This window comes from Dendropsophus ebraccatus, chromosome 4 (genome assembly GCF_027789765.1).
Source record: "Dendropsophus ebraccatus isolate aDenEbr1 chromosome 4, aDenEbr1.pat, whole genome shotgun sequence".
Taxonomy (NCBI): domain Eukaryota; kingdom Metazoa; phylum Chordata; class Amphibia; order Anura; family Hylidae; genus Dendropsophus; species Dendropsophus ebraccatus.
In genome coordinates, this window is record NC_091457.1 from 95,993,596 (window position 1) to 96,009,077 (window position 15,482).

The 15,482-nt window shown below is 40.7% G+C and overlaps 1 protein-coding gene across 3 annotated transcripts in view; it reads left to right on the forward strand.

Moving 5' to 3' along the window:
• Positions 1-14,347, forward strand: part of IRF8 (interferon regulatory factor 8) — a 21,425-nt gene extending 7,078 nt beyond the window's left edge. For all 3 annotated transcript variants that reach the window (XM_069966324.1, XM_069966323.1, XM_069966321.1), the window contains exons 3-9: positions 776-959; positions 3,516-3,580; positions 3,862-3,970; positions 5,747-5,800; positions 8,873-9,250; positions 9,858-9,973; positions 10,620-14,347. In XM_069966324.1, coding sequence (XP_069822425.1) covers positions 776-959; positions 3,516-3,580; positions 3,862-3,970; positions 5,747-5,800; positions 8,873-9,250; positions 9,858-9,973; positions 10,620-10,793 — 1,080 coding nt within the window. In that variant the 3' untranslated portion in view covers positions 10,794-14,347. The remainder of the gene's footprint in view (positions 1-775; positions 960-3,515; positions 3,581-3,861; positions 3,971-5,746; positions 5,801-8,872; positions 9,251-9,857; positions 9,974-10,619) is intronic.
• The last annotated feature ends 1,135 nt before the right edge of the window (positions 14,348-15,482 follow it).

Sequence of the window (15,482 nt, forward strand, 5' to 3'; positions counted from 1 at the left end):
TTTAATTCCAGCCTCATGTATATGAAGATCTGGCTCCTATGGTCATATGTGCTGTAGCTCTTATGGTGCGTTTACACAGAAAGATTATCCGACAGATATTGGAAGCCAAATCCAGGAATGGATTTGAGAAGAGGAGAAATCTCAGTCTTTCCTATATAATCTGTTCCCAGTTTATAGTCTGTTCCTGGCTTTGGCTTCAAAGATCTGTCAGATAAATCTCTGTGTGTAAACACACAATAAGGCTTCTGCATTAGGGTGTGATCACATGTGTTAAATATGCTGTGGAGTTTGCATTTGGATTTCTGGGTGGAGAATCTGTAGTGTAATACAGATGCAGCAAAGTAGATAAGATCTTCAAAAATCTTATCCATGCTGTGGAAAAAATATACTGAATCTGAAATTGACCTCCGGTGTGAAATTAAAATTTCAATTCTTTCTAAGTTTTTTAATGTATAGAGTGAAATCTGTGGCAAATCCCTGGTAAAACATGCAGGTATGAACCTACCCTTGCTGTACATCTTTGTCTTCCTCTGGCATTAGTGCAGATTGTTAGATGGCTGCTGAAAAATGAATGAGTTCCGAGATCAATGGTGACAGGGAACTTTGGTCCTGATCAGCTGTTTGGCCCCTAACTGTTGCTTGAACTGGGGAACTCTTTGCCAATAACATGAAATAGTAAATATTCAGTAAATATGGCACCATCACATGGTACTCCAGCTTTGTTTTATTAAGCGAGTTATTAGAAGGAACCTGTTTTATCCCTATTTTTTTTTAGGCTTGGGCAATATTCAAAGGAAAGTTCAAAGAAGGTGACAGGGCGGAACCAGCCACATGGAAGACACGATTACGCTGTGCCTTAAACAAAAGTCCCGATTTTGAGGAGGTGACAGACAGATCCCAGCTGGATATCTCAGAACCCTACAAGGTTTATAGGATTGTCCCAGAAGAAGAACAAAAGTGTAAGTCAGCTCAGATCAGATAATGATGCAGATATATAATGGATAGTTGTATCAAAAAGACTGTTTACCCTTATAAACAAAAAATTAATCTGGGTGCCCTTCCTGGCTTACATATAGTCCAGCGCAGCTTTCACAGGCATTGCCACACAGCATTACTAGAGTCTTGGGCTATGTTCACACACCATCAAAATGATGGCCATTTTAATTGGATGGCAGTCATTTAACTGCAAACAGCAAATGTTAATTTTATAACAGTGGATTATATATATAACAGTTATTATACAAATAATGGACATTGTTTTAAAATAACATCTCACATTTGCCGTTAACTGAAGACCCTTCAATGAAAACGGCCGTCATTTTGACAGTGTGTTTTAACACAGCCTTGAACTGCCTAGGTGTGGGGTGTGTGCACTATAAATTGGCCATAGATATCAAAAGGGTGTGACTGATATTAGCTTGTGGAGTTCCCACTACATCTTTTTAGGTAAAATATCGTCCGTTGTTTTCAAAATAACAGCTTTTATTTTATAATGATGTCCGTAAATAATGATCATGATCATTATTAATGGCCTTCATTATAAAACAATGGACATTTTTTTTGCCTAAAGAACATAGGCAAAAAAGAACGTTGTGGGAACAAAGCCTGAATGTGTAAGAGGATTTAAACGTTTTGAAGGGTTATCTAGGATAAGAGAAACTTAGCTGCTTACTTCCAAAAACAGCGCCACATCTGTCCTCAGTTTGTGTTTGGTATTGCAGCTCATCTCTGAAGTGAACAGAGCTGAGTTTTAATACTACAAACAACTTAGTAGTGCTGGTAGGGAAGGTATGGCAGGAGGCAGAGCAGGCTGCCCAGTCAGGGAGCAAGGATGGCGGGTAATTTATACTCAGCTGCCTGTCATCTTGGACCTGACCTCTGGACTTCTGACCCTGCCTATGTGTCTGCCATTTCTGGACCCCTGACAAGGTTTTTTTTTTTTATTCTTATTATTATCTGGTTTCTGATTTGTCCCTGTCATGCCTGTCTGACAGAGAAAAGTCCAGAGCAACTCCAGTCCGGACCACACTTACAAGTGGCATAAATTATGCATTAAAATGGTACAATTGTAAAGATGTGCCATGTTAATGGGTGCAATGGCGCATCCACTCCAAATCTTGTCTGCTCCAAATTTAGTTGGTGCCTCTGCAATGTTGATAAATTTGGTGCAAGAAAAAAGTGCTCTAAAGGCAAAAGGTATAATATAGACCACTTTCCAGAACTTTGATAAATTCCCTCCTATGACCCTAAGCACATAGACAGGATAATGGAGGAGCAACTTAAGGCTATGTTTCTACAACATCTTTTTTACATGAAAAAATGCATTTTTTTTTATAATGACGGCTGTTATTTCACCTAAAAAGACAATGTGGGAACATAGCCTAAGGACAACTCTGTGAACGTCCTTGAGTGGCCCAGCCAGAGCTCTGACTTAAACATCTGTGGAGAGACCTGAAAATGGCGTCCACTGATGGTCCCCAAATCCAGGTGTACTGTATAAACCTTGTGGCGACATACCCACAACCCACTTGGAGGCGGAATCGGCTGTATGGGATGCAAAATTAATGACCTCACAGCAGTATTTTGGTCACTATTTGTATTTTTAGGCTATGTTGACATGTACTTTGTACGGTGTGGAACACAGCCTGTTCTTCTATGGGATCCCGGCCAGAGTGTATACACATAGTTTTCTTCCAGTTTTCTGCGACCGCAATTAAGTGAATTGCGGCCATAGAAACCCATGTCAGTTCACATAATGAAGGGAGCGGCTCCAGCCGCTTGCTACATTGTGTGCTATGGGAAGTTCTGATGCGGGCGCACACTGATGCGCTAGCATCAGAACACTGCGGCCGGAAAGATCATCCAGCCGATACTTAAGTACTAAGGCTAGATTCACACGTAGTTTGAAATCCGCTGCGGAAACCTCTCCTGTCAATGTGATTACATACTGTCATTCCGCTATGTGAGTGCCACTCCCATTAACCCCCTGCCGCCAGGAAGATACTTTACTTGCTTCACGCTCCGGCTGCATCTGAGGCTCCCGGCTCCCAGAGATCCTGCGCAATAAATCAGTGACTGGGGCGGGGCCGTGCAAAAATCTGAGCAAGATGTTCGCCAAATGTCATCCCCAGGATCGATCTTACTATAGTGCTGGTCATACAGTATGAAATATTTTCCACAATATGGAAGGGGTGGTCATAGGTTCTACCCCTAATTGTTCTGAAAAATTATATAGAGTTTTGCCAAAATTGATGGTTTCTAATGGCAAATATGTAACATTTATTAATTGTTACCCATTATCTTTTCAGTCTGTATGGTCCTACATGATATTACTGCATGTGGTAGCCTTGTACGGTATCTAAAGTTTATCTTATCTTAATCTATGGTCATCTTCAGCAATTTGGCATATACAGTTTCACCACAAATTGCCAGGGGTTTACCACAAGTACAGATAAAGTACAGATAACTATATAACATAGTTGACTCATTCTGTATAATTGTCTTTGGTTCTCCAGGTAAGCTGGGAGGCGGCTGTCTGAATGAAGTCACAGAAATGGACTGCAGCTCATCGGAAATCGAGGTGAGGAATGGGCAACTGTAATAATATGGAGGCTACAAATTCGACATCAGTCTAGGAATAAAAAAGACACTGAACATTTTTACCAGACAATTGTTATAACTGTAACAAGTGGATTATCATGATGACTGTCTGTTATCAGACTCCCATGTGGCGGATTCTGTAGTGGTGCCATTATGTACTTAGCCACCTTTAACAACATATTAATAACCAGATTATAATAGATGACTGAGCTCTTTAGTTCTAGTAATATATCATTATTTCATTTCTCTTTTTTATTTTAGGCATCTACAGATGACTATTTGGCTTTAATTAAACGTAGTCCCTCCCCTGCTAAGGATACATGTCAAAAGCAAGTACTACAGGACTGGTTGATTTACAATCATAGTGCAGGTAAGCTTGCCTAGTGAGGTTGAGAGAACCAGGGTAGCTCATGATACATGGTAAGGCTATGTTTACACAATAATTTTCAATGGCTGTTATTTAATACTCAAAAGAATAGTCATTGTTTAACATGCTTTGGCAGCCGTCAGTTGCAATGGCGGCTGATGGTACTTTATTTAAGTTTAGGATGAATGATGGACACATTCAACACCCTTTTTGTAGTGGCTATTTTTCAAGGTCTATTGAATTTTGTTCAAAAGAGGGTGCAAGGATGGCCAAAAAAAATCTGTATGTGAACACCTTAAAATAATGACCATTGTTCACTAAAAAATGTCCACTAATAAATGTCTTAAACATTAATTTGACGGCTGCTGTGAACAATGACTGGTTTTCTATGCATTGTGCGAATTAATGGCTGTTTTTAATGGAAATCATTGAAGACTGAAAATAATGGCTGTTATTTTTTGTAATCAAAAGACAGTGTGTGTGAACATGGCTTCAATGTGATCTCTGCATGTTTCACTGTATTAGTTGAGCTATAGCTGCCGTATTATGTTACACTTAGGCTATGTTCACACACAAATAACATCTGCCATTTTAATTTAAAATAACGGATGTTGTCTTCATTCTTCAATGATTGCCATTGAAGTCTATGGAAACAATGGCCGTTGGTTCACACAATGTGTAAAATAATGGCCGATTTCCGTTATTTCACGTTTTCACACATAGTACATTTTTTAACTGTCCTTTTTTATTAAAATCAATAAACCTTTTAATTAAAGACTCACCCAAAATGGCCATCTTTGACTTTGAAGTAGAATAATGCTCCATGGGTCATCATTGCAAACAACGGCCTTTATTTTAAGTATCAAAAACGGCCATTGAAAATCATTGTGTGAACGTAGCTAAAAATGTTTGTCCTGGCTATGTATTTTTCTTTTTTAAGTTGCCAGGCTGGGCTAAAAAATTAATAAATAAATAAATAAAGTTTACTCATCTGCCACAACCCCCCTGCTACAGATGATCCACGGACGCCTGATTCCCTCTGGTCGACACTTTTTGCTCTCCTGTTGACATACTCGCTCAGCCAATCACTGTCTGTGTGGGTATTACTTATGTCATTACTTAAATGACCTTACATTACAAATTACATGAATTGCATACACTACTTAAAAATAACAGCATATACATATACATATATTGAAATCCATATGAACACACAAAAATAAAGACAACCCCCCCTACAGACACACACACACAAAAAAAAAACTCCTTACGGGTCCATTCACACATACAGGATCTCATGTTGCAGAGATGAAGCTTCAAATATCAATAAAACTAAATGATGGAACAAATCTGCAAATGTTCAACATTGAATCTGCGGCAGATCCTGTACGTGTGAATGGACCCTTAAAATCAGATTAGGCTTTAGATATTACAATTGCTGCTCGGCCTCCTATATTTGAGGATTGCAGGCATTTGAATATAGCACTGGGGTAAAGCATGAATGCATAATACAGTTATGTTTTGGTGAAAATAATAAACAGTTTGGATTTTTTTTTGTAGCAACAATGAGTCATTGGTATGTTGTATGTTAGTGAAAAGCATGGTGGGGGATGTCTCAAGATCAGGTGTTATTGAGCCATATGACACCTTATAATAGCTTCCCAGCTCGGGACAGTCTTGAGTATAAGTATTGACCATGCTGGGATTTCCTAGGGTTTCTTGATGTAGGATTACCGCAGGCACAGACTTGTTAACCTGATGGTTTCTGTTCCTCTTTAGGTCTGAACGGCTTAGATGCCTATGCCATGTATATGAATGAGTCTGTCCCACCTGGTAAGTAATAAAATAAAACTGTCTATGGGCCGCCTATTGAACTTTCCTAATTTTGCAGGATATGGCTATGTTCACATGTAGTAAGAGACCGGCCGTTACGTGACCCGTCTGGAGCGTATTTTATTTGTAAATGCTCCGGCCGGGATTCCATAGAAGACAAAGCAATGTATCTGTTCGTAAAAAGTATGGCCGTTGTTGCCGATCACAACAACGGCTGTACATTCACAAAAAGATATGTTCTATGAACATAGCCTATTTCAGGATGGGTAATGCAAAAGCTATAGGGACCATGGTTGGGTGGGGGGGTGGATTAACAGAAGGAATATAGCATTATTGTTCAGGTTGTTACAAACATGGCGATACCCAATATGTGTTGTTTCCCCAGTTGTTTTTTTCTCCGTGTTAACCTTTGCACCACACTACTGGCACTGCAGTGTTAAAAATGTTGTTAACCATTTTTTTCTTTTATATCAACTGTTGCCAGAAAGTGCCAGAGATTTGTAATTTACTTCTAATAAAAAATCTCAAGTCTTCCAGTGCTTATCAGCTGCTTTATGTCCTGCAGGAAGTGGTGTATTCTTTCCAGTCTGACACAGTGATCTCTGATGCCACCTCTGTCCATGTCAGAAACTGTCCAGAGCAGTAGCAAATCCCCATAGAAAACCTCTCCTGCTGTCCAGACTGGAAACAATACACCACTTCCTGCAGAACCTACATCAGCTGATAAGTACTGGAAGACTTGAGTTTTTTTTTTTTTTTTTAATAGTAAAGTAAATAAAAGTAAATTACAAATCTCTGATATGATATGAAAGAAATAGTGAACTACCCCTTTATGGCCTTAATACATAGGACTGGTTGTACAAACACCATTCTTTTGAATACAAGTATACCAGAAATCCGCAGTTGTACATCTCCCTCATCCAATGTTGGATTACTGGGTGATATCCTTATGTGTAACGATGCCTCATGGAAGTACTAAATGAAGGTACTGTTCTCAAGGAGAAGAATGTCTTATCTTTATTGATACTATTGATACCACCACCTTTCCTGTAAATTGTCTGTCAGCTGATAAGAAAGAGAAAAATGCAGTATTACCGTAACTGGAAAGCTCTGATAAATGACTTACTGCAGGCTATGCAGATACTAATACGACTGGGATCCAAGGACACACTGGCATCCAGCAATTACTATGACGTATCTCACTAGGAACAGACTTATACTTTGCTGGCTTTGACTGTGTCAATGAAATAATGTATCCATTCAGTGTGCCATTGGCTTTAATGTTAAAAGAAAAAGTTACCATAAAAGAGTCTGTAGTCTGGAGTGTAGGGTGCTTACTGGTAATGCTGCTGAATTATAGGTAAATCAGTTTTAGTTTTCAGTATAAAATGAAAACTACCAAATATTTCTGAAAATGTCATGGGCGATTATGGAGGGTCCCTTAACTTACCCTCTTACCATTGACTCATATAGAGGAAACACCTGTTCTCCTCCCTTCGTCACTGATCACTGGAGCATAGCCTTAGAAAACTGTACTTTTAAAGCAAGAGAAATCTTTCTGGGGAAGAACGTGGCAGGACATAGAGGGTTTTTTAAGGTCCTGTCTGCTAAAAATAACATGTATTTGTCTTAAAGTTTCTCTGAATGGGACTTTACAGGTTAAGGCTATGTTACCACGTCTGATGGCCATTATTAATTATCATAATTTACGGCCGCTATTATGAAATAATGGCTGTTATTTCACCTAAGAAGGCATAGTGGGAACATAGCCTAAAGAAAAACAGAGACATCTCAGTAGTTTTGATCAGTTGGGGTCTGGGGGTTTAGATTACGACCGATCAGGAGAATGAGCAAGGTGAAGTCTGCTCGCAGCACGTTCTCTCCCAGCTCTGTGTTATGTGACCTGGGCGGCTGCATAATGGAAGTCTATGGGGCCATCCTGGGTGGACAAACACAGAGTGAGGAGTGGAACACACAGCAGTGTGGACTTTTCCCGGCTTGTTCTTCTGATTGGTCAATTGATAAACACCCACTGGGTTGAAATGTTGCACCTCTCTACCAGATCCTAGAAAAACATCTTTGGATGCTGTTGGATTTCCTTGTTCTCAAGTTCAATGTTGCCTGCGCTTGGCAAGTGTGGGCTTACAAGCATGGATTCCTACACCACTGAGGCCTAAGTGGATTGTGTTTCATGGTGCTGTTGGACTTATTTCTTTTGTTATGTATCTGTGACAGTTTCAATGTCGGGGGCTCTTTAAGGCTATGTTCACACACAGTATAATAAAAGCAAAATAAGGCCATAATTTTGAGGAAAAATAAAACTGGTGAACAGATTGCGACCGTATATATTGCAAAAGCAGGTAATAAATAATGAGCATATTCATGATTTTAATTGTCGTAATTGATTATGGCCATTATCCTATACACCTATGGCTATATTCACATTAAAAGTAAAATTATGGCCATTGGTTTCATTTAAAACAACAACCGTAGTTTTCCGTCACTGCAGTGACCACAGCTGTCAATGCATCAATGGCCACAGTGTTCACACACAGCATACACTATGGGCGATGTTGACGCGACTGTAGGAAAAAAATTAACTTGTCAATTTTCTGCAGCCGCAGTTGGGCGAGCAGCAACAGTTAATCCTCTGTGCACACAAAGCATGGCTGTGGTGCTGGCCGTACACTGCACAGAGGTCTATGGCTAATTGGATTGCAGGCACACTCAAAGGTTCCCGCAATCCAAATAGAAATAAAATAATGTTCCTGCAGCTGACATGGCAGTATCGACTGCTAGAACATGTAAAACAGCGGCCATTGTTTGACACTGCAAACACTGTTTTACATTGTGTAAACTTAGCCTTAGATGGGACTAAAAGTTTAGTAAGGCCAGGTGGACCCCAGTGCATTCTATTGTGCCAATCTTTTCCCAGAATAATGTTGTTAGGGCTATAAGAATTGAACTGCCCTTGCCCTGTAATGGCACATACTGAAGCACTCCTTACTGTAGATCCTTATGTCTTGCTGTTCCATATTTTGTCACACTCATTTGCATACTTCTTGTCTACAGCAATGTCACAGATGATCATCCAGTTTTATTATGGCGGTAAAGCAGTTAGCCAGGTCACAACAACTCGGCCTGAAGGATGCCGACTGTCTGTAGGTCTAACTGGAGAAAAGGCTTATGGGACTGAGACCCTAGAGAACATACGCTTCCCATCTGCTGACTACATTGCCAGTGTACGCCAGCGACACATCACCAAGAAGCTGTTTGGCCACCTGGAAAGGGGTGTCCTTTTATATAGCAATAGACGTGGGATTTTCATCAAAAGGCTGTGCCAGGGAAGAGTCTTCTGGAGCGGGAACTGCCTGCCGTATAAAGACCGATCTGCCAAGCTGGATCGCGATGAGGTTATCAAGATATTTGATACCAATCAATATATAAGAGGTAGGTGACTGATTCCATCCTCACTTTTAAGTGAGTGTTAGGATCCTATTACATGGGGCAATAATCTGCCAAACCGACCATCGATCTGTGTAATAAAGATAACGATCAGCCGATGACAATGATCATCGGCTGATTGTGTCTTTAGGTCCTTACTTAAAATCATCACCAGCTGGGCGCGTATTGCTATGTGTAATAGCGATGCACAGCTGACGGCTGATGATTGTGTAAAAAAATAATAAAGTTCATACATTACCTCTCCACAATCCCCGAGGCTTCTGCCCTCTCCACAATACCATCCTGTCTTCTGCATGGTCCTACAGCTGCCGTGAGTACTGCAGAGCCAGCTTCTGAAGTGACAGGCCGCTCAGCCAATCGCTGGCCAGCGGTAGTGTGGTCAGCTATGCATGAACTTTGTTAGTTGCAGTTCTTGCTGCGCAATGGTCGAGCCATGTAAAAGGCTCAATAAACAAGCACCGATCTAGCAGATCAACGATTGTTTGCATTATTTATTGGGCTCTGTAATATGGCACTTACGGTCTCCAGATCTTGTGATCTTAAGGCAAAGGTAGTAACAGGGATATTTTTTATCTATTCTGTTTTCCTCTAGACTTCCAGCACTGTTATTCCAGCCAGATGAGACCCCCTGACAGCAGAGTCACATTGTGCTTTGGAGAAGAGTTTCCAGATGCCATTCCTGTCCACATGAAACTGATCATTGTTCAGGTGAGGTGTTCAGGTGTTTTCTGGCCTTTATGAGGGTGTTAAAAGAGTGTTCCTAAGGGTACAAACACACACGGCATATACGCTGCGTATTTACTGCTGCGATACGCAGCAAATACGCAGCAGATACGCAGCAGATTAGATCTAAATAACTGAACACAGCATCAAATCTGCACCACCAAATCTGCTGCGTATACGCTGTGTGTGTTTGTACCCTAACCAGCAGTCACAGTTAAAGAGCCAGGTGCAGCTCCTGGTGGCTGCTGCTGCTCCTACTGCCCTCCTTCCAACAACTGAGGGTATCGCCTGAGCCCATGACTTCAGGTGTTAAGTGCCATCATGGCAGAAGCACCCCTGTAGGGAATGTTCAGCTGTGAGGCAAAATACATTTTACAAGCAGAAATCTTGAAAACTGAGGAACTGAAGCACAAAGAAGCACATACCTGTGTGACTGACAGAGTGCATACCACCCACCTTCTGTGTATTGTGTATGGTCACAATCAGGTGTCTATATAGGTGACTAGACTCCACTATATATAGACGTGTTCCCTTGTGCAAATGTAGCATATGCTGTTCCCACACTTTGCCACTATCCGCCTGTTTGTGTCTGGCTTTTTTTTCCATAATTTCTTCTTCTTTGTTTCTCTAGATTGAACAGCTTGGCCTAAAGCAGCTGGTAGACAACTCCCTTAAGAGTTATAACACCGCAGGTTTGCATCTACTTCCAGACCCCCAGATGGACCCCGTGCAACGTCTCCTCCCAGACCCCTGCACAACCCACCAGAGGGCATTCTACAGAGACACTCCGCAGATCACAGTCTGACCACCCCACTCCTCTCTCTCTCTCTCTCTCTCTCTGTATAGCTACTTGTACATTACAGATATGTTTATTTTTATAATGTTTCTAATGATGTATGAAAGGGAGCAGCTGGTTCCTTATTCATTTTGATGGGGGCTTGATGTCTCCACGCTCCCCTTATAATGTGCCTTGTTTGCAAGTGTCTTATACACACACACACCTGAATACTTTTGTAGAAATCTTTTTAACAAACTCAGAGTTGCTATTTTTAACAAAAAAACTCATCTGATTCTTAAACTCCTTGGTAAATGATTCGATTAGACTAGATAAAACTGCGGCCTAGTGTGACTGGAGAAGCCTAGTTTAAAGGTTGGAGTTAAAGGGACCTATAGTCTATGCCCTGGCTATTAGCTGTGTGAATACATTTTCTCTAATATTCTTTGTTATGAATGATAAGAGGGGAAGAGGATGTTTATAGAACAGGTGGATACAACCTATTGCTTGTATACTGTGTGGTGTACTACTTTTTTCTTTTTAGCGCAGGAGTTAATGTATGATGGACCACACTATGTGGCATCTCTCATAGATATACTGTGGAGGTATACATGGGAGAATCCCCTGACATTTTTCATTGTGAAGAAAGCCTTACATTCATAGCAGAATAATCGTAATATAGGCACATTTCTGCCTCCATATTATGGTCACCTGTCCTGACAACAGATCTAATGATCTGAACTTATGTTTACTCTGAGTGATAATTCGCCCAATCGATCGTTTAATGATTTCGAAGCAACGATCAGTGTGAAGAGATAAATCGTTAGAAAAATCGTTATTGCGATCGTTTTTAAGATTGCTTAAGCCCATCTTACACATAGGGTGAATCTTTGAAAGACTGTTTACATGAAGTGATCTGCAAATTTTTAGTAAACGAGCAACGACGATTTGAGAACATGTTGAAAGATCAAAATCGCTTGAACGTTCACTGTGTTTACACAAACCGATTATTGCTTAAATGCGATCTTTATTGCGAAAATTTGAACAATAATCGTTCTGTGTAAATGCACCATAAGAACTGTCAGTTTGGGTAATTAGAGCCATGGTCAGCCGGGACTTCCAGCCATAATATGGATGCACATGAAAGGCATCTGTATTACGCTACTGTGTAAGCAACCTTATACTCACTCATACTATAGGTCTAGGACAACTGAATTGATCTTAATAACTATACAGTCTCCTGTGAACATTTAGGGGGAGATTTATCAAAGGGTGTAAAAGTTAGACTGGTGTTAACTGCCCACGACAACCAATCACAGCTCAGCTTCCAGCTCTGGCGAAAGGAAAGAGAGCTGTGATTGGTTGCTGTGGGCAGTTTATACCAGTCTAACTTTTACACCCTTTGATAAATCTCCCACTTAGTATCCATGGACAGTGTCAAGCGTTGCTCTAGAATATAGCAGAACATGGGGGGGAGGCTGCTATGTGCCCGTCTTAGGGCCCTATTACACCAACAGATTATCTGACAGATTTTTCTAAGCCAAAACCAGGAATGGATTTGAAAAGAGGATAAATCACAGTCTTTCCTTTATTACCTGTTCTCTGTTTATGGTCCATTCCTGACTTTGGATCAAAAAAATCTGTCAGATAATCTGTTGTTGTAATAGGGTATGTTCACACTAGGGAATATGCAAGGAAATCACGACCGATTCCACTTGAAGTTCTACCTGTTTCACTGACTTAATCTGCCGTCCTCCCAAAGAAATCATATGTCAATTCTTTTGGTGGATGGCGGATTAAGTTCAGGAAGTTCAGGAAAGTCAGTGGGACAGGCTGAACCTCAAGCCTAGTCTACCACGCGGCCTCCGCTTGATATTTCCTTGCATATTCCGTAGAGTAAACATACCCTTAGAAATCAGACTAACACACGCAGATCATGCAAATGTATTCTGGTTTTTCTAGTCTTCAACCTGTAGCTGAGTTCCATATTTCCAATAATAGGAGAGCCTCAGCTCACAGACCATATATTTAATATATGGTCCTACAAAAATATATCTTGTACTTCAAAAATCAAGCAAAATAATACCAAGTTAGAAATATAAAAATTATTTATTGTATACCATCACACAATACACTATTGAAAACAAGACTTGCTAGTGCAATAAACCATGCTACTAGTATGCTGAACAGGGTTAAGGGATATACTGTTACACAGAAATAGAAATAGCAAATAATATCAATATGCAACCTGTATCCCAGTCTACTGGCCCCAACCTCACACTCCAATGCCGTTTTGCTTCCTGCTTCCTCAGGGACACTGGTTAAGCCATGTGTTCATTTAGGAAGAGTAGGTATTACATATATTTAATGATTTTACATCCACCCTGAAATATGTTAGTTTAATGTTTGTTTAGGCAAATTGTACAGCATTTTGGAAATACTTTTTCTTTGATCTTCCTGCAATCTCTGTATGTCTATGTTCTCACACTGTTGAAATGTCGGCCATTTTAATATTAACAATAAAAAACTGCCGCTTCTTTATAAAAACGGGTGTCATTTCAAAATGACATTCTTCCTAAAAGAAGGCTGTTGAACTGCAAAAGAAGACGGTATGTTAACAATGCCTATGGCTATTGATAATGAGGGCCGAAAATAATGATAATAATTATTTGTGGCCGTCATTATCAGTAGACAGCCGCCTTTCCGCACTAAATGAAGGCACGTTCCCATAGTGGGAAGATAGCCTTAAGGCCCTATTCCACAGAACGATTATCGTCCGTATTCGGCCGATATTGGCCGTTACGGCCGATAATCGTCCCGTGGAATAGAAGGCAACGATCAGCGGACATCGTTCATGTTGAAAGACAAAGGACTTATATACCAACGATCTACTGCTGTCCCTCCGCGGAAATGGAGCGGCGGCAGCAGACCGCCACTATATCCTATGGGCTGCCCGGACATAAGCGATCACCCGGGCAGCCCCCCGAAGCTCCCCCTCCCTCGCCGGACTCACCTGCTCGCTGCTGCTGCGCAGAATAGGAACGAGCGCTCACATTGCTCGTTTGCTTCTCACTGTCGGCACGTGGAATTGGGCCTTAAGTCAGTTTTTTTTTGAATGAGTAGGAAGACTCAGATCTGATGTTTCATGTTTTTGTCTACTAATTTCTTGAAAGCACCAACAGTATTAAGCTGAAAACTCCAAGTAGTTCTGTAGGATATTTACTGCTGCCTGTGTTTTATTGTGTACAGAATGTTAAGATTTAATCATGTCGTCCTTTAATTCAGTTGAGGTTTTCAGCATGCCCCCATTTGGATACGGATTCTTATTGTTGGATGGAGCTATGCAGGACACAATCAGGAAGATTTATCAAAAAGTAGAATAGAATTGTCATAGCCCCTAGCAACTAATCAGATTCCAATTTTCATTCCTTACTGATTCTTTGAAAAATGAAAAGAAATCTGAGGAATTAAGGTGGAACCAAGACAATTCTACACCAGTTTGATAAATCTCCCCCAATATTTATCACTTTGTATTTATTTTTGGATATTTTTGCTTTAATAAATAAAAGTACATTTTTGTATTTCTTATTGTAAAGTTATTTCTTATCATGTTTGTGACTGAATGGCTAATCTTGATTGGCTACATTGTGCACTCCAGCCTGGCTTCTTCACCTCTAATCACAACCTATACAAATGAGGACTGTGCAAGCTACATAAAGCAGGAAGCTGGGTGCATGTGGAAAGGCTGATAATACAACTGCCCCCATGTATGCAGTACACTGCTGTCAGGTGCCAGTAGGAGCAGATCATAGCCCTCTGAACAGGCTACTCTACAATAATCTCTGGATATTGTTTTTGGCTAGGAAAACTCCACAAAACAGTCCATGTATGGACAGGGACATTGCTGGACCATTCAAGGTATCACAGACGCCTGTGGCAGATGCCACACCTCGGTATCTCTTATACGTTAAACGGGTACTCCAGAGAATTTTTTTTCTTTCAAACCATTTGGTGTCAGAAAGTTATAAAGATTTGTAGTTTACGTATATTTACACAAAAACTCAAATCTCCCAGTACGTATCAGCTGCTGTATGTCCTGCAGGATGCAGTGTATTCTTTTCAGTCTGACACACTGCTCTCTACCTGCCTCAGGCAGAGGTGTCAGCAATATCCAAAGCAGTAATAATGGCAATGTCCCGCCTTAGTCAATGATTGGCTGAGTGGGCTGTCACTGCCAAAGGAGTCTGTTTCGGAAGTGGAGGAGGGATCATTCAGCCAGGCATTCGAAGGATACGTAGGATGACACTGGGGGCGCGTGGAAGGGTATGAATAGGCTCTGTGGGAGCATGGAAAGGTAATAATTAGAGATGAGCGAATAGTGAAATATTCGATTCGAATAACTTCTAATATTTGACTATTCGAACGAATATCGAATCCCATTATAGTCTATGGGAGAAAAATCCTTGGGACCTGGAAATCAAGATTCCACCACCAGGAGGTCATCAAGTGCACAATGAAACCTCAGGAAATGATGCCAACACCTCTGGAATGCATATGGGACAGCAGGGGAAGCATGCCTGGGTACATGAACATAAGGGAGAAGTGTACCTTTTGGTCTAGTGGTACTTGCCTATGTATTAGGTGGTGCGTAATATTAGCGTATATTTTATGCGCGGCACTTGCGTACATATTATGTGGTGCATAAATATCACAAGCTTG